Genomic DNA, 24,705 nt, shown 5'->3' with positions numbered 1-24,705 from the left:
AACGACTGAACAACAACAACAACAACAACTTTGGACTTTCCTTCCCTAAGCCAGAAACAGAACTTTCCAAAGCCCTCCCAAAAATCTTAAAACAGAAGTGGTAGCTTTGTTACCATGCGGTCCTTCACTTGGGGAAGAGTTCAGTGAGTTTTTAAACATCACAGCCAAATCTCAAAATATACAAAGATGTTTATATAGGAAGAAAGAGAGAAATGGGGGGGGGCAGGAAAGGCAACAATCACAGACATATACAGAAATAAAATAAAAATGAAAAAGTCACCCTAACTTATCTAGTCACATTACCTACTTGAGTAGAGCCTTGAGTCCCAAAGTCTATGCCGAGTTTATTGCAGAGAGGATGGTCTGAGAGAGAGAGAGAGAGAGAGAGAAAGCATGCGCATCTGGCTTCTCCTTAGATGGAATATAGGAAAGCTCTAGAAAGACTGAGGGGATTTTTTATGGGAATCTTCACTCAGAGAAAGCCAGCCCCTTTGCAGAGACTGATGGTCAGTCCAATACTGCGATAGCATCCATGTCTGATGTCAGTGGTCTAGCCAGCAAATCAGAAAATTTGGCTGGACCCACCTTCTTAACAATGGTAACTTACAACTCAAAAGCCCAATATGGTTGGAACCAGTCAGCCTACTGAAGAAAAGGGATTAAGGCTTTGTTCTCATTTTATGGCACTACACTTGGATGCGCCTGATCTTGTCTGATCTTGGAAGCTAAGCAGGGTCAGCCCTGGTTAGTGCTTGGATGGGAGACCGCCTGGGAATCAGGCTTCCTGCACTGAGCAGGGGGTTGGACTCAATGGTCTTGTAGGCCCCTTCCAACCCTATGATTCTATGACAAAGAAGTGAGATAAGGCTAGATAAAACTAGTCAGGTTGGCCAGCAGAGTGCCAGCTGACTAAATGTGCTAGGGAGCACTGTGGATCTATATTAGAATATGAGTTTGTCACAGCACTATACAAATGCTAAATCGTAATCCAAAGCATGGACTTCGCCCTTTTCACTGCTGCACATGAACTGATATTTTCACTGAACTTTCCAAAATTATCTTCCTGGTTTGTATCTCCAGTTTATATTGCATGGGAAAGACTAGACATCTCTTCAAGAAAATCGGAGATATCTGGGGAACATTTTGTGCAAAGACAGGCATGATAAAGGACAAAGAAGGCAGGGACCTAATAGAAGCAGATGAGATTAAGAAGAGGTGGCAAGAATACACAGAAGAACTATACAGGAAAGATCTGAATGTCCCTGATAGCCATGATAGTGCGGTCACTGAACTTGAGCTGGACATCCTCGAGAGTGAAGTCAAGTGGGCCTTAGGAAACATTAGTGACAACAAAGCTAGCGGAGATGACAGTATTCCAGCTGAGCTATTTAAAATCCTAAAAGATGATGCTGTTAAAGTGCTGCACTCAATATGACAACAAATTTGGAGCACTTCCCAAGACTTGTGGCCACAAGACTGGAAAGGTCAGTTTACATTCCAGTTCCAAAGAAGGGCAATGCCAAAGAGTGTTCAAACTACCACACCATTGCGCTCATTTCACATGCCAGCAAGGTGATGCTCAAAATCCTACAAGCTAGGCTTCAGCAGTATGTGAACCGAGAACTACCAGAAGTACAAGCTGGGTTTCCAGAGGCAGAGGAACTAGAGATCAAATCGCCAACATTTGCTGGATCATGGAGAAAGCAAGAGAATTCCAGAAAACCATCTATTTCTGCTTCATTGACAACGCTACAGCCTTTGATTGTGTGGATCACAACAAACTGTGGTAAATTCTTAAAGAGATGGGAGTACCAGACCACCTTACCTGTCTCCTGAGAAACCTGTACGAAGGTCAAGAAGCAACAGTAAGAACCAGACATGGAACAACCGATTGGTTCAAAATTGGGAAAGGAGTACGACAAGGCTGCATATTGTCACCCTGCTTATTTAACTTATATGCAGAGTACATCATGAGAAATGCCGGGTTGGATGAATCAGAGGTCGGAATTAAGATTGCTGGGAGAATTATCAACAACCTCCGATATGCAGACGATACCACCCTAATGGCAGAAAGCGAAGAGGATCTAAAGAGCCTCTTGTTGAGGGTGAAAGTGGAGAGTGCAAAAGCAGGTTTGAAACTCAACCTTAAAAAAAACTAAGATCATGGCTTCTGGCCCCATCACTTCCTGGTATATAGAAGGGGAAGAAATGGAAGCAGTGACAGATTTTATTTTCTTGGGCTCCAAGATCACCACAAACGGTGACTGTAGCCATGAAATTAAAAGATGCTTGCTCCTTGGGAAGAAAGCTATGGCAAACTTAGACAGCATAGTAAGAAGCAGAGACATCACCTTGCAGACAAAGATTCGTATAATCAAAGCTATGGTTTTCCCAGTAGCAACGTATGGCTGTGAGAGCCAGACTATAAGAAGGCTGAGCGCCAAAGAATTGATGCTTTCGAACTGTGGTGCTGGAGAAGACTCTTACGAGTCCCCTGGACTGCAAGGAGGTCAAATCAGTCCATCCTAAAGGAAATCAACCCTGACTGCTCATTGGAAGGACAGATACTGAAGCTGAAGCTCAAATATTTTGGCCACCTAATGCGAAGAGAAAACTCCCTGGAAAAGACCCTGATGCTGGGAAAGACTGAAGGCAAAAGGAGAAGGGGACGGCAGAGGATGAGATGGCTAGATAGCATCGCCGATGCAATGAATATGGGCTTGAGCACACTCCGGGAGAGAGCGCAGGACAGGAAGGCCTGGCATGCTATGGTCCATGGGGTCATGAAGAGTCGGACACGACTGAACAACAAATATGTGAAGTTTAAAAAAAGTCTTTGCATGCATCACTGGGCAAAATGGAACCAGTTACACCTACATAGGAGTGTTTTTAAAAAAAATTCCTGAATTAATTTGAGAACAATATTCACATATTAATTTCCTGTCTGAACAGATAATCTTCTTGACTAGCCCAAACTCATATTAAAACAAGCCTTCCACTGAGAAGCAGAATGCACACAACTAGAAGATGCATTTATATTTATATCCTTTGCTGAGTTAAAAGATAAAGGGATTTTTAAAAACTAACTTTCCCCCCGCACCCCCGTCAGGGAAACAACAACCAATGCCTATTCACTTCTGCCGCCTAAACACCATCCTATTCTCTGCCCCCTTCTCTGCTGCAGTCCCTTGCCAGTCTGATCTTATTCAAGCCACATGTTCAGTTCTAGTAAGAATGTATAGTTTTAAGTATAATGGTCAGTATTTTAAAATTAAGAAACTACTTGATCTGTTCACATAATAGCTTCAAATAATTTTAATGCAAATACGACCATAAAATGTGGCATAGTTGGGAGTAGGATTTCTGCATTTTGTCAGTATTTTAAATTGGATGCCTTTTTATATAATAGTAAATAAAGCTACGATTGTGATCCTTGAAACTCCTCTTTCGGTATTAAAAAAAACATATTTCATTCACGCTAAAGATACTGGAAGTGTTTTTGAGCAACGAGCAGTCAAAAACTTTACAAAATGTGTACAAGTCTTATGGTTCATTACTTTCCCAATCCGTCCACTGTGTTTCGCCCCAGAAAAAGAGCCAGATGGAAAACTTGACTGCTGCAAATTCCACAGCTGTGTCTGCCATTTCCAGGACTGTTTTGTTAGTCTCACATGTTTGTTAAGAGCCGAAGACTATTAAATGCATCAGGCCCAATTCCATTCTTATGATTAGCAAACTCAGATAATATCTCTAACATCCTGACAACAATTAAGAATGTCAGAAAGCACACAAACATTCAGTTTTCTGAATCCAAGGAAGAGAAAAAGGAGCTAAGTTTTAAAATGCAAACAATGAACTCTTGCCATTCTTGTAGAAAGAGAGAATACTTGATGTATCAGGATGATGCAGCTGTGTAACCAGCCACTATCTTTTGTGTTGTTTGGATTTTTTTAAAAGATAAAACTACAGCTTCTGGATATCGAGGAAAAGAATGGAGCTTGCAAAAACTTCTGGACTGTGGCCCAATGGGTGAAATGTAGTAGCTGAATAGAAGCTGTCTGAGCCAGAGCCCAGGAGGGACAGCTTTATGTATTTGACTGATTTCGACTATGTAAAGGATTCAATAAAAATGATACTGTTCATGGAGAGGCTGACTGAATGAGGCTTGCTGCCTAAGCAAGCTGAATTAGGGGTGGTGCCATGGTCTTGCCACCAAAGGGCAAAGGAATTGCATTTTAAATGGGCTGAAAGATATTCTCTGAATGGGGAAAGGACTTTGAAATTCAGAATTAGCCCTCAATGCAGTGTTTTAATATCCACTTTCTCAAGGTGGATTCACATAACTATTTCCCCACCACCACCACAAAGTTAGATGAGTCAACAGTCAGCAGTTATCTTCATATGGACATCTTAATATGAACCACTAGAAACAGAGTTTGTTTGCCTTTGTCCTTCTGAACAGATTTTTAAAATATGCCACAAAATTGAGTACGCAATAAAAGAACAGAAAAATCTTTTAAGCTGCTATTTGAAAAAAAGAAAACACAGGCGAAAAATCAGTTGAAAAGGAACTAAATTCTACTTAATTGTAGATAGTCTTCTAGATACAAAAGAACTTTCAAGATACAGGATTTTTTTAAAAAACCCTTCACTGACACATATCCACCCAGAAGAGCCAATGGCTATGAGCCAAGATTCTGTAATCTAGTATCTAAAATACAGAAGCTTTTTAATTTTTCTATAAATAACCAAACTTTTCCTCAAAACAAATTTGTTTTGAGGTCGTAATCTGCTAGGGATGGAGCTGAAAGACAACTGGGTATTTTGGATTTACTGACTGACTTATCTACAACACTGAGGGGCTGTCTTCACAAGCGATTTAGTGCGAAGTTACAGCAGTCTGCATTCCTTCGTGACAGATGACGTCGTCACCAATCCACTGCAAACCAGCTGCTTCCCTCTTGAAAAGTCACATTTTCTGAAACTCCTTTTACTCTGACTTTTTCCACGGAAAGTGGTTCCCTGGTGGTTTTACCACAGTGTGCCATGTCCCCCCTGCATTAAATCCTGGGCATGCTTCTGTGACCTGGCAGTGATGTGGTGAAGAGGGCGGGATACTTCATTCCCTCTTGTTTCCCCAATGGAAGTATTTTTTCCCATTCTCATTGAGAAAATCCCCAGGAGCTCAGCAGCAACCCCTCACATTACCGCTATAGTGGGGACACTCAATCACCTTAGGTAGTCTGCTTTTAATCTTTAACATATCCCCCCCTTCTGTGTATGTTTACTCAGAAGTAAGAAATAAATCTTGCTCCCCTGCAGTGAAAGCCTTAAAGTCTAACTGTAGTAACTTGTTCTAAAGCACTCTTTCACTTCTCCAATGCTCTCTTAAATTGCTACTGCGATGTTGTGCTTCTTTGATGTCCTGTAGTTTCTCTGATGTAAAGTCCTTTCTCTGTTGTTGTAATATTGCAGTAATAGCAGCTTCTCACTGTGATCAGGGAAAAGGAGAAGGGGTTGGGGGGTTGGAAGCAATAGACAAAAGTGCACACATGGGGGAAAGGGGGTGGGAGCAATAACTCTGCAGCAGATTGCTGGGATGCAGTGAAACTGGGGGGGGGGTCCTCAGGAGCACGGTGCACTGAAGAACTGGGGATTTTGGCTTCTTCAAGGAAATCTGCATATTTGGGGAAAATTGGTTGCTCTCCGTTCATAATGTAGTAGCAGCAGGGAGCCTAGACAGGGGCAAGCCTCTCTCACTGATTGAGCAGCCCCTGCCGTTCAGTTCTACTCCCCCCACCCAACCTGGAAGTATGTTCCTTTCAAGTGCCGAAACCGATTTTAAAGGTATGGTAGACTTGGCTTATCTTGCTTCATGTATCCCTGATGGACCAAAGCCGATTCCATGAAAATCCGAGTCATACTCCAGCGCATGTCTCATTCTGTTGTCATGAAGATCCCCTGGGATCCAGGGATTCAACCACAGAAAGGACAGAAGGAAGCTGACTTTCCTGACCCTCATCTCTACATCAGCCCCCAGAGCCCTCCAAAAATGCAGGGACAGGGGGAGATAGCAGAAAAGTAGGGAAAGGGATCTTTTGTGAATGAAGCAGAAGTTGCCATATTTTCTAATTTTTCACTATTGCCTTCTTTTCCCGCAGTACACTATGCCACAGCCCACTCTACTCAGCAGGATCCCATAACATCAGGGGTACGTTTTCAGGGGGCTCTGGGGAATGCCGGACAAAGAGGGGGCAGTAAAGTCAGCTTCCACATGCCCCCTTCCACAGGAAGGATCTCTGGATCCAACCCTTCTCTGGGAGCCCCTACCAAAGGAAGTGAGACACGTGGTTACCAGGAAGACGGCCTTTTCTGCTGTGGCACCCTGACCATGGAATGAGCTCCCTAAAGAGGTTCGTCTGGCACCTTTACTGTACTCCTTTCGGTGCCAGGTGTAGATCTTTTTATTTTCCCAGCATTTTAGCATTCTAGTCTTTTAGCTATGCTGTTTTAAATCTGTATTTTAAATCTCTGTCTTGCTGCTAGAGTTTATTCTGGTTGTACTTTTATGTTGTACTTTTACATTTTCATATTTTATATCGTCTTATGGTGTACTTTGTGGTTTTAGTTTTTGTGAACTGCCCAGAGAACTACAGCTATTGAGCAGTATAGAAATTGAATAAATAAAGCAATTAAAATATTTAAAATCTATATTTAAATGTGTAATAATAATAAGTATGCAACTATTTATTTATCCAATTTTTGCTTAATGATTTTACTTATATGCATGAAACCACAACTATTTAAATACAGGTGATATAGAGAAAGGAGGAAAAACCTAAAAGGGTGAGAATAGGGCCTGGAGGGGGGAGGAAGGGAAAATGACTGTTTGTATTGCATTGGGGGGGGGGAACATAACAAAAAAAGAATAATAAATAAAATAAAATCAGTATGTTTTTGGAATCCCATGGGAAGCTTTGGGGCAATTTGGAGTGGAAATCAGCAGTCAGGGAAAGGATTACACATTCCTTCCCTCCCACCCCTGCTTCTCTACAAAATGTAACCCCCCTCCTGAAGCTTCTCCAATCCTTTTCCTTGTTTTTTAATGGAATCAGGGCTGAGTGATATGCACATGTGTATAAACTGTAGTTAGAAACTTGGGTGTTGGGTTAAAACTTGGAAAGATGCAGGAGAAGAGCCCCATAACATAAAACCCTGGAACTGATGCAATAAGGATGGTTTCTAGTCAGTCATGACTGACTGATCAGTGGAGAAGAACTGTTCTTCTGATAATCACACATTTCTCTCTGAAACAGTTTCTTCTTTTATACCTGAAATACATTACTGTCTTCACAATATGGATCTAAGGGAAGATTTCCCTAGAAGAGTTTCAGGAGAACTTCAGTGATTTCTACACGCTGACTGATCCAGACAACAAACCTTGCATTCTGGACATCAAATGCATGACAAATATGCAATGACCTCATATCTCACTTTATGTCAGAAATTTCTAGAGAGGTAGCCATGTCAGTATGTTGCAGCAAAAACAACAAGCTGTCTACAAACTTCTCAAGTGCCTACCATCCATATGAAATGTCATCATGTGGAGTCATGGACAGGAGGACTTGAGAAGTTCCAGCAGGACTTCAGTAACTTTCACCCCACCATCAACCTGAGCCTTGACCAGTCCATGCAATACCTTATATCAGAAACCTACTGACCACTACACATCTGTACATGCTTCCAGCTAATCCAAAACACATCACAAAATCCACTATCTACAACCTGGCTCTATAATAAAGCACAACTATTCAGACCATCAGAAAGAGACTCACAACTTAAGGATTTATAACAGGCAAACTACAATACCAAGTGAAAAAACAAATAATCAGGGTCACCCTGGTACTCAGGAATATTATACTACAGTGTAAACCTAGAAGAGAAAATGTCAGAAAACATTTATTGTCATCCATAGATCCAAGCTAAAACCACTCAAAAATCATCAGTGATCTACAGCCCACCCTGGACAATGACAATTTTCTCTCACAGGTCTTGGATGGTCAGCCTGTACTTGCATATAGACAGCCATCCAACCTAAAACAGCTACTCACCAGCATCAACAGGCTACATAACAGAGATACAGACACAGAGACCAGACCCTGTAGCAGATCCAGTTACAGTCTCTTTCCCTATATCTACTCTGGCAACAGTGTTACACAGAATTCCCCAACCTGGTGTCCAACAGACGTTTTGGACTTCAACTCCCAGCCAGCATGGCCAATTGTCAGGAATGCTGGAGGTTGTAGTCCAAAACATCCAAAGGGCCCCAGGTTGGAGAAGGCTGCTATTACAGGACCTAACAATGACATCTGCAATATCAGTTCATCCACCTGTTCATCTTCCAATGTGGTCTGCAAAGTTAAATCACTGAGAAACAATTAATTAAGTTCAGTTCTATCACCGGTGGCTTAAATCGAGATAAAGGTTTCTTATCGCACTACATGTGTTAATTGGCTTACCAGTGCCAGGATATCAGGGTTATCACTGTTTTTCTGCATAGATAATATAATTTTTATCTGTACTTTCTGCACTTCATTTCCCTCTGACGTCACTGTTTACAACTCACTCCCCAATCATGTGAATCTTTAATCTTTAATCTTTAATTCAAGACAATACTTAATGCATCTGATGAAGTGGAATGCAGTCCATGAAAGCTTATGTCCAATAAATGTGTTAGTCTTTATTCCATGTCTCCAATTGACACACAAGGGACCGTGGTGGCTTAGTGGTTAAGACGCTGAACTGCAGACTGGAAGGTCGGCAGGTCAGCAGTTCGAGACCCGAGTGCTGCGTGACAGAGTGAGCTCCCGTCTTCAGTCCCAGCTTCTGCCAACCTAGCAGTTCGAAAGCAAGAAATTGCAAGTAGATAAATAGGTACCGCCTCGGCGGGAAAGGTAACAGCGTTCCGTGCACCTTGGTGTTCAGTCATGCCAGCCACATGACCACGGAAGCATCTTCGGACAGCGCTGGCTCTTCGGCTTAGAAACAGGGATGAGCACCGCACCCTAGAGTCGGACACGACTGGTTGGGGACACCTTTACCTTTTTTTTTAATTGACACACAGAGCACAGATGATAAATTGTCAATACCCAAGCCAATACAACTACAGCCATGTTTGTTTCAATCCTTCAAAGACATACATCTTATAACAACAAGCAATCTTGAAACTGCAATAGCAAAGTGAAAAGACAGTCATGGCTGGTACTCAAAAAGATACAGTATAACACAGACTTAGCTCCCTCAGATCCCGACTAGATGTGACTTGCAATCATACAAGTACCTTTCCCCTAACAGTTTTAAAAAACAAAAAACAAAAAGCAGCCTCAGGAACCAGCACGTATAAGGGACAAAGGGAAGGAAAGAAGGTGTTCAACTCTTTTTCCTCTGGATATAATCATTCTCAGAAGATCCCTCCTCCTCCCACACACAAAGCTTGTTTTCACATCTTTTTGACTACATGGAGAAAAACTGCACGGGGAGACCCATGTGCAAAATAGCCGAAAGGGCAAGAGTTAAACAGACTCCACACCCAATCTAAAAATGTACAGTCTCCTGAGGATCCCTTTGCGTTGTTAGGAGTTTTTGAATATAAGCCTGATGCAGATGGTCCTCTCATGCTTATAAGCAATTCATATCATTCAGCACAATACAGATCCTTTGCAGTCTAGGCATTTTTAAACAAACATATGCCACACATGCTAAGTGGTGAAAGTAAGTGTCCTCTCATATTAAAAGAATGTTAACAGGAACATTTTTACCAAAAACCAAATTATTCAGCGAATGACAAATGCCATTTTAGTTACCCTCTAATAAAAAAATATGTACAATGACTTCTTGTGTATATAATATATTCAAAATAAACAGTGTAATCCAAGGGGACACGATGGGGGGTGGGGGGAACACATCACTTTCCCAAAATATAGTGTGTGTGTGGAGTGGGGGAGAGGGTGGGAATACATTGTTTTCCAAAATGAATTGGGAAGAACAATTCTCTCCCAAATTGGATGTCATCTTCTTCACACAGCTATATAACTACGGTGACTGACTAACATTCCCACCAAAACGTTAATTTTATAACACTAGTTTCTTGAATGAAGAATTTCTTCTCAGTAAGTTCACCCCCCACCCCCCAAATCCAGCTGTCAAAACTGCACCTGAAGAATGAGGCACAAATCCAGAAAGAATTCTTAAAACAACACGCAGAAAAATCTGGATCTGAAAGAAGTGTGGCTACCTATTTTCACCCCTTCATGGATCACTGCCTTGTTGTGGCGAAGGGGCTTGCGTAACTCAGTGAAGCCATAAGCTATGCCGTGCGGGGCCACCCAAGATGGACAGGTCATGGCAGAGAGTTCTGACAAAATGTGGTCCACTGGAGAAGGAAATGGCAACCCCCTCCAGTATTCTTGACAAGAAAACCCCATGGAACATACCACAAGGCTAAAATGAACTTGAGGACGCTCCGGGAGAGAGCGGAGGACAGGAAGGCCTGGCGTGCTATGGTCCATGGGGTCATGAAGAGTCAGACACGACTTAACGACTGAACAACAACCTATTTTCAATTTTGAGGAACAGATAATATAAAGGGCTGGCTAGGATCAAAAGTTCTTTAGAATTTTAAGTTGTTCTGGGGTACAGAATGATGGAACATGATGAAACTGCAGCCTCATCACAGGTTAAATAGTTCATACTAGGCTGTTGTGTCGTGTGAACAGCCCCCACTATGTTCTAGGTAGGCAACATAAATATTTTTTGCTTTTGCCATAAGGCTGAGAGCTATACATTTTCACTGGGATGTAAGAATAAGGGTTCTTGCTTGTCTGAAAGTCTTACTGAAATCAAACTTTGAGCTATAAAAGTTAGGTGGAGGAAGAATCAGCACTGTGGCACTTTAAAGTCTATGGATGAAATCCAACACTCATGAGCAGAAGGCAGCTCATGCAACAGATCTTTTCCTTTCCCACATCCCCAACACAGGCCCCAAAATGCTTCTCCAGAGGGTGGAGGGACCTACCAAACATTGTGGACTGTGTCTTACGGAGCTGCAGTAGTAGGAAGGAATTGCCTGAAATCAAGCAGAGGAATTTTTGTGGTGCTTGTATGCAGTTCCAAATTTCAGAGATTCCCCCCAACCACTTACGCCCCATAAGACAAAGCCCATATTGTTAGGTAGGTCTCCAGCTGAAATCGGCTGTCTAGCCATAAAAGCAGGGTGGGGGAAGCAAGAAGGAGATCCACTCCTCACCACTCCTCCTGCCCTGCACTGGATAAGTGGTTGCCCCTGGGGTCAGAGGCAACCATCGATCCACATAGGATTGCTCCCTAAAAGACTAAAATGCCTGGGAAAATAAGGTATTCACCTGGTGCAGAAAAAGGTGCAACATAGGCATCAGGCCTCTCCTTCCACCTTTTAATTTTTTTCCCCCTGTACGTATGCCTCTAAGTCCATTTAGAGGAATCACAGAGCATTTCTACATGAGACTTTTATTTCACGCTCGTGAAATTTTGCGGGTCCTTTACATGACGTTGTCAACCTCCAAGGCATCCCCCACACTTTGTAACATTTAATCCGGGTTTAAAACAATCAGAGATAACCTGATAAGGAACATTAATCCACTATATTGGCAGTGCATAATTACGCAGCACCATCTAGTGGCTGTACAATGAAACATATAGAACTTGCAGACAAATGAACTTCCTGAATCAAAGCTTGTGTCTGCCTGTGTAAAGGAGCTGATATTAATTCTGCAAAGAATCCAGAAACAAAAGCCCCAGCAAGCTGTGGGATAAAAAATCTGGTGTAGTGAAGCCCATAGTGCCAGGAGAGGGTCTGGAGAGTTCATTCCTCAGCGAGGGGTCAGATCTTGGTAGCTCTCTCAAAGTCATAGCAGTGTCTACAGAAGAGGTCACCAACCTTTTTGGACCTGTGGGCACATCTGGGAATTTGAGAAGCTGCTGTGGGCACCACCACAAAGTCGCTCCCATGGAGAATGTGGCTAGTCACATAATGACTGCCATGGGGCCCTGGCTAGTCAAAAGAGGTGTGTGTGTGGTGGTGGGGGGGAATAGTGAGGCTAGAGGCTGGAAGGGAGAGGAAAATAGCAAGGCAAAGGGAGAAAGGGGAGAGAAAGAGTGAGGCTAGAGGCTAGGTGCACGGAGAAACAGCAAGGGAAAGAGGTGGGGGGAGATAAATAGCTGGGCTAGATGCTGGGAGTGGAGACATACAGCAAGATAATGGGGTGAGTGGGAGAGGAAGAGCAAGGCTAGGGGCTAGGAAGGGAGAGAAAGAAGAAGGCTAGGGATGAAGGAGAGAAATAGCAAGAAAAGGGGTTGGATGGAGAGAAATAGCAAGGCTAGAGATGGGGAGTGAGGAGAGACAGAGACAGAGAGGGACAGAGCAAAGGGGAAAGGTCTGAGGGGAGAGAAGAAGATTGGGTGGGTCCAGGAAGCAACTCTTTTCTTCTCTTCCTACCTGCTGAAAAGATGATCAGCAGTAGGTTCAGGAACAGGAAGGAGAACCTGGCACCCTAATGTTTTTCAAGTTTTTTTCCCCTCTAAAAATACGTTTTTTAAGGCGGCAGGGAATGGAGAGCTTCGAGGTCATCATAAGGGGTGCCCATGAGTACCATGGCACTGTAGAGCATCGGTCTACAGCTTCAGGAATCTGAAAAATCCTGTTTCCCTGGGATGCTCTCCCAGGGACCACAGGATTACATCCTAAATAAATCAGATACATAATAAAAGCAAGTCCCAATGATGAAACCTACTCCCAGGTATAGGGGTATAGAATTTCAGCCTTAATCTTCTTAATGTTGATGTATTACACTGTAAGATTACCTATACATCAGCAGTCATGTTTTTGACTAGGGAGCCCCAACAAATATTAGAAATCCATGACAGTTGTCATAGGTTTCAGTTCATACATAAACATATCCTCTTCTCTCCCATATTAAGGAATTAGAAACACTTTCATGTTAGATATGCTTTGAGAGATTAGAAATAAGACAGACAAGAGGAAGAGAGTACTTGATGACAACAGCTGTATACTTGCAGCTGTCAAGAACTAATGAAAGGGAGCCTGCAGACCCTAACATTTCTCCAGTTTCCAAGCCATTTGTCGGGTCTTAAATGTTCATGCAATTTTCTTTTCAAAGGAATCAACTGGCTCTTAGCAACAGTAATAGCCCCAAAGCAACAAGAATCCAAACCTGGCAACCAATGAAATGAACAATCCCCCCCCCATCCCGTCCCGCAGCATTTGAGACATTGCATTTCAGCTGAGCCAGCATTCGCTCTGCTGTTGCTCAGTATTGCCTTGAAATGTATTCCCGTCATTAAATGTAGCAAAACAGTTGATTATTCCCACCTTCGCTTAAATTGAAACAATGGTAAAGAGCTTTTTATTTGGGGAAATTTCTGCTACAGTGTTTATTTTAAGACACCGGGTATAACTAGACATTATAATCGAGGCAACAACTTTTGCAAGCTTGGTGGTGCATCTTTTTAGTTGGTAACAAGAGATGCCTCAAACTTGCCTGGAAATGCTCACACGCTTTTCACTTTACCTCTGACATGGAATGGACTGAGAATGAAAACATGAATGCCAGAAATACTTTTATGAAGTGGGAGTGAAGAATACCATGATGCCCACTTTAAATAATAACAGCTTACAGTTCAGCAATATGTAAAGTAATGAAATAGGTTGTGAGTTAAAAAAAAATACAGTTATACTAAATATATTGGGTTAGATCAAGACTTATGGTGAGCTGACTTGTACTCCTCTGATTCCCCCTTTCCCCTGCAATCCCTAGCACCACCTCTCATGCTGTACCAGAAGATTGGACGACCATCCATGGGGAATGGCATTTGGAGCTGCAAGGGGAAGGGGGAAATCAGAGAAAATTGCTTGCCACACCCCCTTATTTCAGCAGGAAGCTTCCACTGGATCCCGATTTCCTATGTGAATGGAAGGAGCCCTTCCATTCATGGAGGAGCAAGTCTGGGTCCAACCCATTGTATTCAAAGTTTCACAATTAACTTCTAGGAGAAGTAAATGTAGTTCAGCATTTCTGAACAATTAATTTTAGATGAGTTGTAGTGGCATTTTGTGGAAATGACTTCCATGCATTGGTAAATGGCAAAGCCATGTTGGGAATATCTGTGAGATCATCACAAGCATATAGCTTGATAACAACCTTTTATATTGGATTGTGAACAGCAAGCAGCATGGGAGATAAAATTCAGTCCTCATAGCAAATCATTTGTTATTTATTTTTTACAATTGTGATCACACATTTCTTTCCAAAAGGAGACTCAGGATGGCTAACAAAGTCCACAGAATAACAGAATACAATTGAAAATATACAACAAATTGAGATAATCACCAATACTATCAAAATCCCGACATTAAAAAAAACCCCTAGGATAAAGCTGACCATCACAATTTTGAACACCTGCTTAAAACACACAGACATGTTTTCACTTGCCATCTTAAAAAAAAGGATAGAATCAAGTTTAGATGGGTCTCCCTGAAAAGGGAATTCCACAGTGCCAGTGTACTATATACAAATAACTATGTACAAGTAATTTTGTGGATACTTCTAGAATTGGGGTGTCCATGGGGAGGACTCCAGAGGTGTAGGTTGTACTCTTACTTTTTACAGAAGCAATGCATTTTCTATTTTTTGCAGAAGACAATGTATTTTCTGGAGGAGAAATGACCAAGAGAACAAGGACCAAACCCCCCCTCATCCCACCCCCAAAGAAGCGGAACATCTCAGAGTGCTCTGACAGAGAACTGGGAAATAAACACCTGTTATCAGAAGAATTAAGACGCTTGTGAAAATATCCAAATCACACAGGGACAATATTGCAGGCACAAAAGCATTTGTATCTATAAAAAGAGGGCAAGAGTGATCATAAGCCCTGTGCAGACTGTCATATGGTATATAAATGTATATGTGTGTATGTGTACATGTGCGGAGGGTGGATGGGATCTTGCCTGTTGATCCTGCCCCCAAGATTGATAATATGCACAGGGGCCTACGCATATATACCCTAACATACATAGACTCTGAATATGCAATTTGTATCCTGCAAGGATGGAGGGTATAGATTGTGCATTCAGAACCTGAATTCTTTGGGGGTATATATGCATTCCAATCAGTGCATATATACTGTGAACAACAAAACCATATCCACAACGGATTGTGCGATGACCTCACAGCTGAAGAGGATTACAAGAAATATCAATAAAGTTAAGTATAAAAGAACAGCATGACATGCAAAATAAAATAGATCTTCATGAATAATATGTTCCCCCAATCAAGGAATATAAGAAACAATAAAAATAAGAAGACAAACTATGGACCAAATTGTTCCATGAAAAAACAATAGCATTAATTCAGTGGAAAAAATAAGAATTTCTCAATTACTGCTCAGCCCCACTCATTGAACAAAAAGCAAACTAGGACTTAATGACTAACAACAATAAAACTAACATACAAGGAAAGAAAAGCAGGACAAAAAAGGATAGATTACAAAATATCCAGGCAGTTTAGATGAATTTCAGTCAGCAGTACCTAGTGAAATTACGAAGATAGATCTCATTAGATTCATCTTTATGCATGATCAGAGAAGTGTGGACAAGGAAAAGTATAGTCTTTATCACAAAAGGAAAACGGAAGAGTTGGGAAGAAACAGACTAGCTTAGCGCACTATCCTGTACTTGAGATCTGCTGGCTGAGAGGTCACAGGTTTCAGCACAAGCCCAACTATGTGCGCAGAATGGCAGGTTCATCATGAAAAATCCCACGGAACGCACCAGATACACCAGCAAAACAGACAAAACAGGGTAGAGTTGTGGGTGGGATAGAGGCAGCTCAGGGAAGGAGCACATTTATGCTGTATCATATACCCCTTCAATCCACAGTCACAGCTCCACTGATGACACAACTTTACACCAGCCCCAAACCTGAAGCAAAGAATTTCCCACTACATGGTGTGCATGCATGTGTGCATATCAGAAAGAAAGCAGGGCTCATCCCAAACCACTCCTATCTAACCCTTGTTTTCTCTCCCATGAATGAAAATTAGATTTCAAGCTTCTCAGGATACATCTCAGTGCTTTATTCCTTATGTTACTCTGTAAAGTTGAGGTCTCCAACATGTTCTCACACACACCTATCTTGGCACCTGGAAGGCTCCCTGCCCCTCCTGATTTTAAATTTATTTCTTAAGATTTTTAATTCATTTTTTTTTAACTGGGAGACTGGCATGCTGCAAAGACAAGTGCTGCTGTCCAACACCATTTTTCTTTGAGTTAAAAATGTGGTTTTGTGTTTCAGAGCTCTATCAGACCCCATTTCTGCCTTGTACTTAGGTTCTTGGGCAAGCCACTTTTCTTTTAGCCTTACCAGTTGCCTTCTGAGAAAGTAGTGTTTTGTAACTGCCCATGCCCACCGTAGCAACCATTCCTTGAACAGCCATTCAAGCAGACTGGCAGCCATTTTGTGAAAGTACTCACATCCATCTCTCAAAATTCCAAATGTGCCCACTGACCCAAGGAAGTTGGCAACCCCTGATGTAAAACACCAGCTGCACTGATGGTGCTATATAATAAATGACTATCCATTCAGAAAGAAATTATACCCCCTTCACGACCAGCTTATATGCAGATGCCTACACTAGGCTACATCCAACAGTGCACAAGCAGACCATTTCTGACCTCTCCTCCATCCAGCAACTCCCCCCCCCAAAAAAAAACCCTACCCTGGAGAGTCCCCCAATCTTCCAGATTTGGGGGGCTGCAGGTGTAAGGTGGAATCCACTCTGCTGGTCTATGCCATTCCATCACCATTGGATAATACTGGATTTAACCGTCTGTGTTCCTATTATGACCACTTAACATCATATACATAATATAACACATATGATGCTGTCAATATTGTACACAGTAGATGAATCTTCCTGGTAAAATTATTTCTTTCTCTGTGCAAGTAATTGAATGCTACAGTCCTTAAGTCACGTCCCAATTCCACTTACTTGACCACACGCTATGATCTGTTTTCTTAACCCAATACCACCGACAATCTTCACAGGCATCCAGACCGAGAAACAAATACAAGTGCTATATCTTTCTTATTGCTTCTACACAGACAGGAAAAAAGAAGGAAACACAAGGTGAGACGGGTCTTTTACATGTGGTCTCTGGCCCACCTGTGGCTCAAATTCTGAAAACAACTGCTCTGTTGCAAAGATAATATAATGCTGAAAATTATAACCCATGCTATTTTCACTTGTTATATACTAGTGGTAATTAAAATTTCAGCTGGCACGTGATCTCAATATGCAAGAGAAGCTTACTTCTGTTTCAGACTATGGGGCAGAAGAGCTACAAATTCAGCTTGCTACCCTAAGGCAGGTATCTGTGCTCTATAGAATAAATCATATAATTCAGATTACATAACAGAAGTCATGATAGCTTTTAAAGAATGAAACTAAGCAGACAAACTACTAGAAAAAGCAAGCCCCGTTTCCTGCTTGAAGGTCACAAGTCATTGTGAATAGAAACCTTAATTACAACAGCTAATAAATAAACCTTTTGCTATGAAGACCACTAAATCTCAACAGTTTTAATCAAATATTTTACCCATACATTTCTGACATCTGTCTAAACTATCCTTCCTCAACCTGGTGACCTCCAGATGTTTTGAACTTCAGCTCCCATCAGACCCAGCCAGCATTGCCAATGGTAAAGAATCCTGGGAGCTGTAGTATAAACTTCTGATCTAAACCTTCAGACATGTACAGCCATTACTGAGAATAACAACATGAAGCATCATTAAGGATAATTCACAAGATGGAATTACAGGAAATGGCATAAAGAATATTGATCAATATAAAAGTGCTCTGTAAATGTACTTTTTTTTAAATGCAAGGAACATTACCCACCCGCTTCCTGCGCTAGTCAGTTAATTTCTTTACACTTCTGCAGGATTAATCAGATCCGGGTTCTATATAAAGGACTCAGTTAATGGCAAAATAATGGCACTTTTCATTTTGAGTAGTATCTGGAGTCTGAAACATGGGAAGACATTCTTAACGGCCTTAAAAAGTCTGAAATCTATTTTTACACTAGGACTGACAGGAAATTCTTATAGCTAAAACCTGTGTTTATAGAGTAAAGCTGTGATCCCCAATATGATCCAGTGAACTTCTGGATAAACACTATTGATCAGAGGACTAGTGATTCTCTCCTCTCAGGAAAATTTCTATAACTCACTAAAATGTAAGCAGAACTGATGGAATAGTCTCTTACGAGAACATTAACTCCACAAGTATAAGAAATCTGTGGGTTTCTACAGATTTTGTTATTTAAAATAAAGAGGAGTGCTGAAGAGCACTTTAAAAAAAACCCAAAAGCAATTATCAGTGCCAAAACACAAGACTTGGAAAATGCCGGGCACCTGGCTGCCTGTAAATTTAAAATGTTTATACAGCCCTGTGCAACACTGGCTCCTACAAATTTGATTCAGGCTCCTAGGAATTTGAAATAATTTCCCACACAGATCCTTTAGGCCCTGATTTTGTGGAAATGCATTTTTGTAACTGTTTCGAGCATTTTTTATATAATTCTGTGAAAGCAAATGTCGGATCCTAGTATTTAATTCTGTTAGGGTGATCCAGTCGGAGACATATCAGTGTACTTACTGTTCACATTTATGAAAGTACATGATGACATATGGAGAAACAGCTTGTAGTGGTTTTATGCACGCTTTGCTAAAAAGGAGAGCCATACCTCAGTTCTGTCCTTGCTTTACTTCTACTCACCAGAATTGAAGCAATGTGAAACTTCAGACCACAAATTAATTTTTTGGGGAGTGCTCACAGCCTAAGTAATCCCATACAAAAGACCATGACCACTCAAAATAGTGAAGTCATGCATTAATGTAACAGCAGAATGTTGCACTCCACCTTTCCATTGGCTGCTACTGGGTCTGAGCCTTGTACATGGAAGACCTCAATTCACAGAGAATACTTTCAGTGACGCCACGGTGCTTCATGCAGAATGTAACATTAAGCATGTCCATAAATATCTGCAAGATCAGGGAGCTTGTACTCTTGCATAATTCAGCACAGGCTTTTAATTGTATACTTTATGGCTATGCAAGCTAAAACAAAGAAGAAACTATCTCCCAAAGATCCCCTCCCTTTGATGAGGTATGCTACACCTAAACTCACTAATAAGACTCATGTTTAAAAAACCCTCAAAAGTTGTTGCAGTGGAAAAAGAAAAGCTCTTCAAAACTCATGCACAAGCTTTCATGTTTCATGGCCATGTTTATTGTCTCTAAGGAAACATATAAACCCACCAACCCCCACTCTTGTCCAAAATGCAAACCACGCAGTGTCAATTCAACATTCCTAGTTATGAAAAGTGCCAAAAACAAAAAAAAAAATATGATAATGGTCCCCAATTATATGCCTTCTTAGCTAATCCCACAGAACACCTTTAAATTAACAGGCATTCTGAAATGAGCTGCAGGATGAATGGAAAGATACAACAACAAAGAGGCTTCGGAGACTTGGAAAAGCCACACAGCTCATGCTAGTGGTTACATTCCTAAAGAGGACAAAGCCACACAAAGATCTTGAAGCTGTAAATCAAACTCTCAAGAAGGAAGGGAGGGAGGAAATTAAAAGAAATCGAACTACTGTGTCGCTGTTTTTAATATGGAAGTTTCTGCAGTGATATCCATCACGGGATTAAACTGGAGTGTTTGGGACTGAACTCAATGGAATTAAAAGAGCAAGTCACAATATAGTTAACAGAGAGAGAGAGAGAGAGACTTAAGCCAACTGTTTAATCCTGTCTGAATTTCCTGGGGCTAAAATCCGTTTAAATCCTACCAGTTCAATAGTACTGGGCTGCGCATCTACCCAAGCTGTCCAACACAACTAGTTTGTGGATCGCGGCCAAATGGCTGTGTAGACAAAACAACGAAAGTTGGTGGTGCAGCTAACAAAAGAAAGCCCACAGCTGAGACGCTAGTCGTGATGGTAGGAGAAGTAGCAGTAGTAGCAGCAGCAGGGGACACCCGCCCCGACCCCAACGGGCCGCAGACAAAGGCCAGCGACGGCAGCTCGAGCAACACTGCAATCCGAAGTGCCCCCTCCCCTTGCGCGCGCACTTTCCCTTCCCTCGCCATTACCAGGTATTACCGTCCCGGCCCTGAGAGCAGGGAGGCTGCTCAGCCCGACATCGGACGCGGCTCCCGCCTCCCACTTACAGGATGGTGGTCTGCGGTGACACGGCAGGGACGCTCTCCAGCATGAGGTGCATGCAGCGCACCGTGGTGCGGAAGCACAGGCATCGGCTGGGGCACCACACGCTCCCCCGCTGTGGCGGCGGCGGCGGCGGCGGCGGCGGCTGCTGCTGCTGCGGGGAAGCGAAGGGCAGGAGGCTCCCGCTCCAGAAGAGGACCCCGAGGCACAGCCCGGGGAAGGCAGAGCCTGCCTTGCGCCGGGCCATGCTGCCGAGCTGGGAGAGGGGGGATTAAAGAAAAGGGGGGAGGAGGAAGGAAGGAAGGAAGGAAGGAGGACGGGCGAGGAGGGGGAGCAGCGGCAGGCCGGCAAATCTCGGCTCCGCGACTGCTGGTCTTGCTCCGGTGGTCGAGCCGGCGGGCAGACGGGCGGGGGCTGCTGGCGCGAGCCCGTCCCCAGCACACGGCCTGAGGGGGAGGAGAAAGAGGGGACGGCGGCGGAAGGGACCGCCCCAGCCCGCTAGCGAAGGGCTGCGGAACCGAGGCCGTGGCGTTCCTTGGCTCGGCTCTCCTGGGCAGAGGCTGGAGTTTTTTCCTCAGCCTCGTCCCGCTCTCGCCCCCGCGAAGGCGACGGCGCTCGAGGGAAGGACGGAAATGCCCCGCGGTGGCAATCGGCGCTGCTGTTTTCCCGCCCGCTGGGAGGAGGGAAAGCGCCGGGTGAGCCTGTGTGTAGGAGTTACAGGGAAGGCATCTCTTCTCTCCTTGCCGTCACCGCGCCTGGCTGAGGGAAACGGGGGGCGCAAAAGACCTCCTCGGAGGACGTACCTCAGAGGCTATTGAGCACCACTCGCAGGGACGCGGAAGAGACCTTTTGCCTTTCTCTGTCCCATCACTGCCTTCTCTTCACTGGCAGCACCAGAAATTATATATATCGGGGGGGGGGGACACAGAAATGCATGGGGGGGGCGAGCACCGGGGACAGAAATGCATGGGGGGGGCGAGCACCGGGGACAGAAATGCATGGGGGGGGCGAGCACCGGGGACAGAAATGCATGGGGGGGGCGAGCACCGAACCTTCTTTAGTCTCAAGTGAAACATGCATGCCTGACGATTGCAAACTATTTAGGCGTCCTTACAGTTACAAAAACCCACTATGCAAAATGAAATCCCTTGATTAGGATTCGCACATCCCTCTTTCTTATTACCGTTGAATATGCATTTACCACCCGAGATATGTTCAGATGCACCTTTATGCGCAAGTTCCATGATCACCTGACAGAGTCTTGGGGCCAACGTTCCCACCTCAAAGCACACACATTAATTAAAAATATTTCCGATATCTCCATATTCTGAAGCACTTGCATTTCTTCTTCTTATGTTTGAGGTATAAACTCTGGCACATTGAAAACAGATGCCAGGGCTGAGCCCTCGTGAGCCTTGGCACAAAATGAGCCGTAACAACATGCCTCTGCCTTTTCTCCAAGCCTCCTGATAAAAGTAGGTTATTATGTACTTGCCTTAGGGATTATACTCTCTTAGGAGTGGTTGTGTGAAATGAAATCTGTGGCTGCAGAAAACCCAGAGCCTACCTCAAAGATTGTATCTCAGAGACTTATTCTATCTCAGAGTCTGAAAAGTGGAGCAAAACATCACATAAAAAATGTAATATAAAAGACTATCTACACATGAAAAAGTCCCACTCCAAGTGGGAACACAGGTTCACAAGATCTTACCTCAATGGCCGTGTTCAAACACAAAGAGATACTTAGAAAATGCAACTCAAGAGGTATGTGCACATGAGCAATTACATGGAAGAAGTGTAATTTTATTGGTTGTAAGATTTTTTTAAGTCTTTGTTCCATATTTTAATAATTGTAGGTGTATGTGTTGTTGATATTTCTTGTTAGCCACTTTGAATGTTTGTTGAAGTTGCAAAATGCAACGTGTCCCTAAGATCGGCCTCTGCACCAGGGGACTGGAAGATGGCCAATGTAACACCAATTTTTAAAAAGGGATCCAGGTGGCATCCAGCAAATTACAGGTTGGTTAGCTTAACCAAAGACTCCTGAGCAAATTTAGCAGTCATGGAATAAGACGAGAGGTCATCTTATGGATCAGTAACTGGTTAAAGAACAGAAAGCAGAGAGTAGGAATAAATGATAAATTCTTCAAAAGGAAGGAAGTAAATAGTTTGGTCCCATAGGGATCTGCATTTGGACCAATGCTTTTCAACTTGTTCATAAGTGATCTGGAATCAGGAATGAGCAGTGAAGTGGCCAAATTTGCTGATGACACCAAATTATTTAGGTTAAAACCAACAGAGAACATGAGGAGCTACAAAAGGATCTCTCCAAACTGGGAGAATGGGCATCTAAATGGCAAAAGCAGTTCAATGTAAGCAAGTATAAAGGGATGAACGTTTGAGCAAAAAATCCCAACTTCAAGTATAGCCTGATGGGATTTGAGCTAGCGGTCACCAACCAAGAAAGAGGTCTTGGGGTTGAAAATGTCAACCCAGTGTGTGTGGCTGTTGTAAAAAAGGCAGACTCCATGTTAAGCATAATTAGAAAAGGAACTGAGATTATAATTGTCAATATCATACTGCCTTTATATAAATCTATGGTGTCATCACACTTAGAATACTGTGTACAGTTCTGGTCACCGCACCTAAGAAAAGATGTTCTAGAGCTAGAAAAAGTGCACAAAACAGCAACTAAAATGATGACGGGGTGAAGCAACTCCCCTATGAGGGAAGGTTACAACAGTTGGGATTGTTTAGCTTGGGAAAAAAGGGTGAGTAAGGGGAGACATGATAGAGGGGTACAAAATTATGTGTGGTGTGGAGAATGTGGATAGGGAGACACTTTTCTCTGTGTCTCATAACACTAGAACCCAGGCTCATCCCATGAAGCTGACTGGTGGGAGATTCAGGACAGATAAAAGGAAGCACTTCTTCACCCAACGCATAGTTAAACTATGGAATTTGCTACCACAAAATGTAGTGATGGCTACTAATTTGGAAGGCTTTAAAAGGGGGTTAGACAAATTCATGGAGGAGAAGGCTGTCAATGGCTAGTAGTCCTGATACCTCGTTGCTGCCTCCAGTATCAGAGGCAGTAAGCCTATGTACACCAGTTGCTGGGGTTCATGGGCAGGAGGGTGCTGTTGCCTTCATGTACTGCTTGTGGGTTTGCTGTCGACAGCTAATTGGCCACTGTGTGGATAGAATGCTGGACTAGATGGAGCCTTGGTCTGATCCACCATGGCTCTTCTTATGTTTTTAGAAAAACTAGATAAAAATGATTGGAAATAAACTATCTACTACTTCGTGACAATGGACACACCAAACCTGATAAAGAGCCTGCCTCAGGGATCCCATGAGTACCTGCGGCAGGAAGTTAGAGCTGATTCAGTTCCCTACAGCATGCACACAGTTCATAGTTTGTTCAAGTGAACATAGGCCTGGATCCTGCTAGGGCTGTATTCACATAAACTGAGGAGGAACATACATTATAGCAGGGGTGGGCCACAGGCAGACCATGGTCTACCTGTGAGGCCCCCTGTGAGCCTGAGGCCAGGGGTAGGCTAGGGCAAATTTTCTCTGCCCTCCCTAATTTTTTTTAACAAACAAATAATTTAAAAAAATCAGTTTACAGTGTTTTCCTTAAAAGGCCTGCAGACCAGATGAACTACCCCCTCTCCATTTTTTTGGCACCCCCCTAGAACTTTTAGGCTGGCTATGGGTCTGCCTTTCTGGCCATTTTTGCAGCCACTGCTGCTTCCCCATCCACTGCCAAAATTGCCACAGCAGTAACAACAATAACACACACATACACATATACCGGTGATTGTGCTGTGATCTCAAAATAATCAAAATCCTGAATTCAGCGTGGGAATAAATAGACAACCACTGCAGCTGTTTTAGAAACAGTGTTATATGATCCCTGAAAGCTGTCCCTGGCAGCATCCTGGCAGGTGCATTTTATACCAACTGTAATTTTGTCTTCAGGGCAGCCCCACATTAAGCATGTTATAATAAGCCAAATGAGAGGTTAGCAGAGCATGGGTAACTGTAGCCAAGTTAACTCCATTCAGGAACAGCCATACCTGGTGCACTAGGCAATACTGGGCAAAGATACTCCATTATACTGAGGCCACCTGGACCTCCAGTGACAAAGTTGGATTAAGGAATACTACAATTCTGCCTTTTCAGGGACAGTGCAACCCCTTCCAGAATGTCTGTCCAGTTCCCTGTACCAGCGGCTTCATATAGATATCATTATATTACTCATCACAAAGTACTGGGTTCTTTCAGATACACACACACATGCTTCCATAAAGTTCAGTACTATTGCTGGGTCAGCATGAACTTTTCCTCCTT

General features: G+C 43.0%; 1 protein-coding gene across 4 annotated transcripts in view; it reads right to left on the bottom strand.

Annotated features, from left to right (window-relative positions):
- The window catches only part of PXDN (peroxidasin), a 112,022-nt gene extending 90,790 nt beyond the window's left edge, over positions 1-21,232 (bottom strand). Inside the window, exon 1 of one of the 4 annotated variants that reach the window (XM_084826729.1) lies at positions 21,150-21,232. Coding sequence is in view for 2 of the 4 variants with exons in the window: in XM_084826727.1 (XP_084682853.1) it covers positions 20,352-20,593 (242 nt within the window). In the remaining 2 variants the exon portion in view is untranslated. Of the gene's footprint in view, positions 1-20,351; positions 20,752-21,149 lie in introns of those variants that run through there. The other 3 variants (XM_084826728.1, XM_084826727.1, XM_084826726.1) reach the window with 3 other exon arrangements.
- Between the last annotated feature and the right edge of the window lie 3,473 nt (positions 21,233-24,705).

Source organism: Heloderma suspectum, chromosome 1, assembly GCF_057233095.1.
Source record: "Heloderma suspectum isolate Gila_16-S chromosome 1, 16-S_ref, whole genome shotgun sequence".
NCBI lineage: Eukaryota > Metazoa > Chordata > Lepidosauria > Squamata > Helodermatidae > Heloderma > Heloderma suspectum.
The sequence above is the reverse complement of the archived record's forward strand: the minus strand, read 5'-3'. Positions and strand labels throughout refer to the sequence as shown.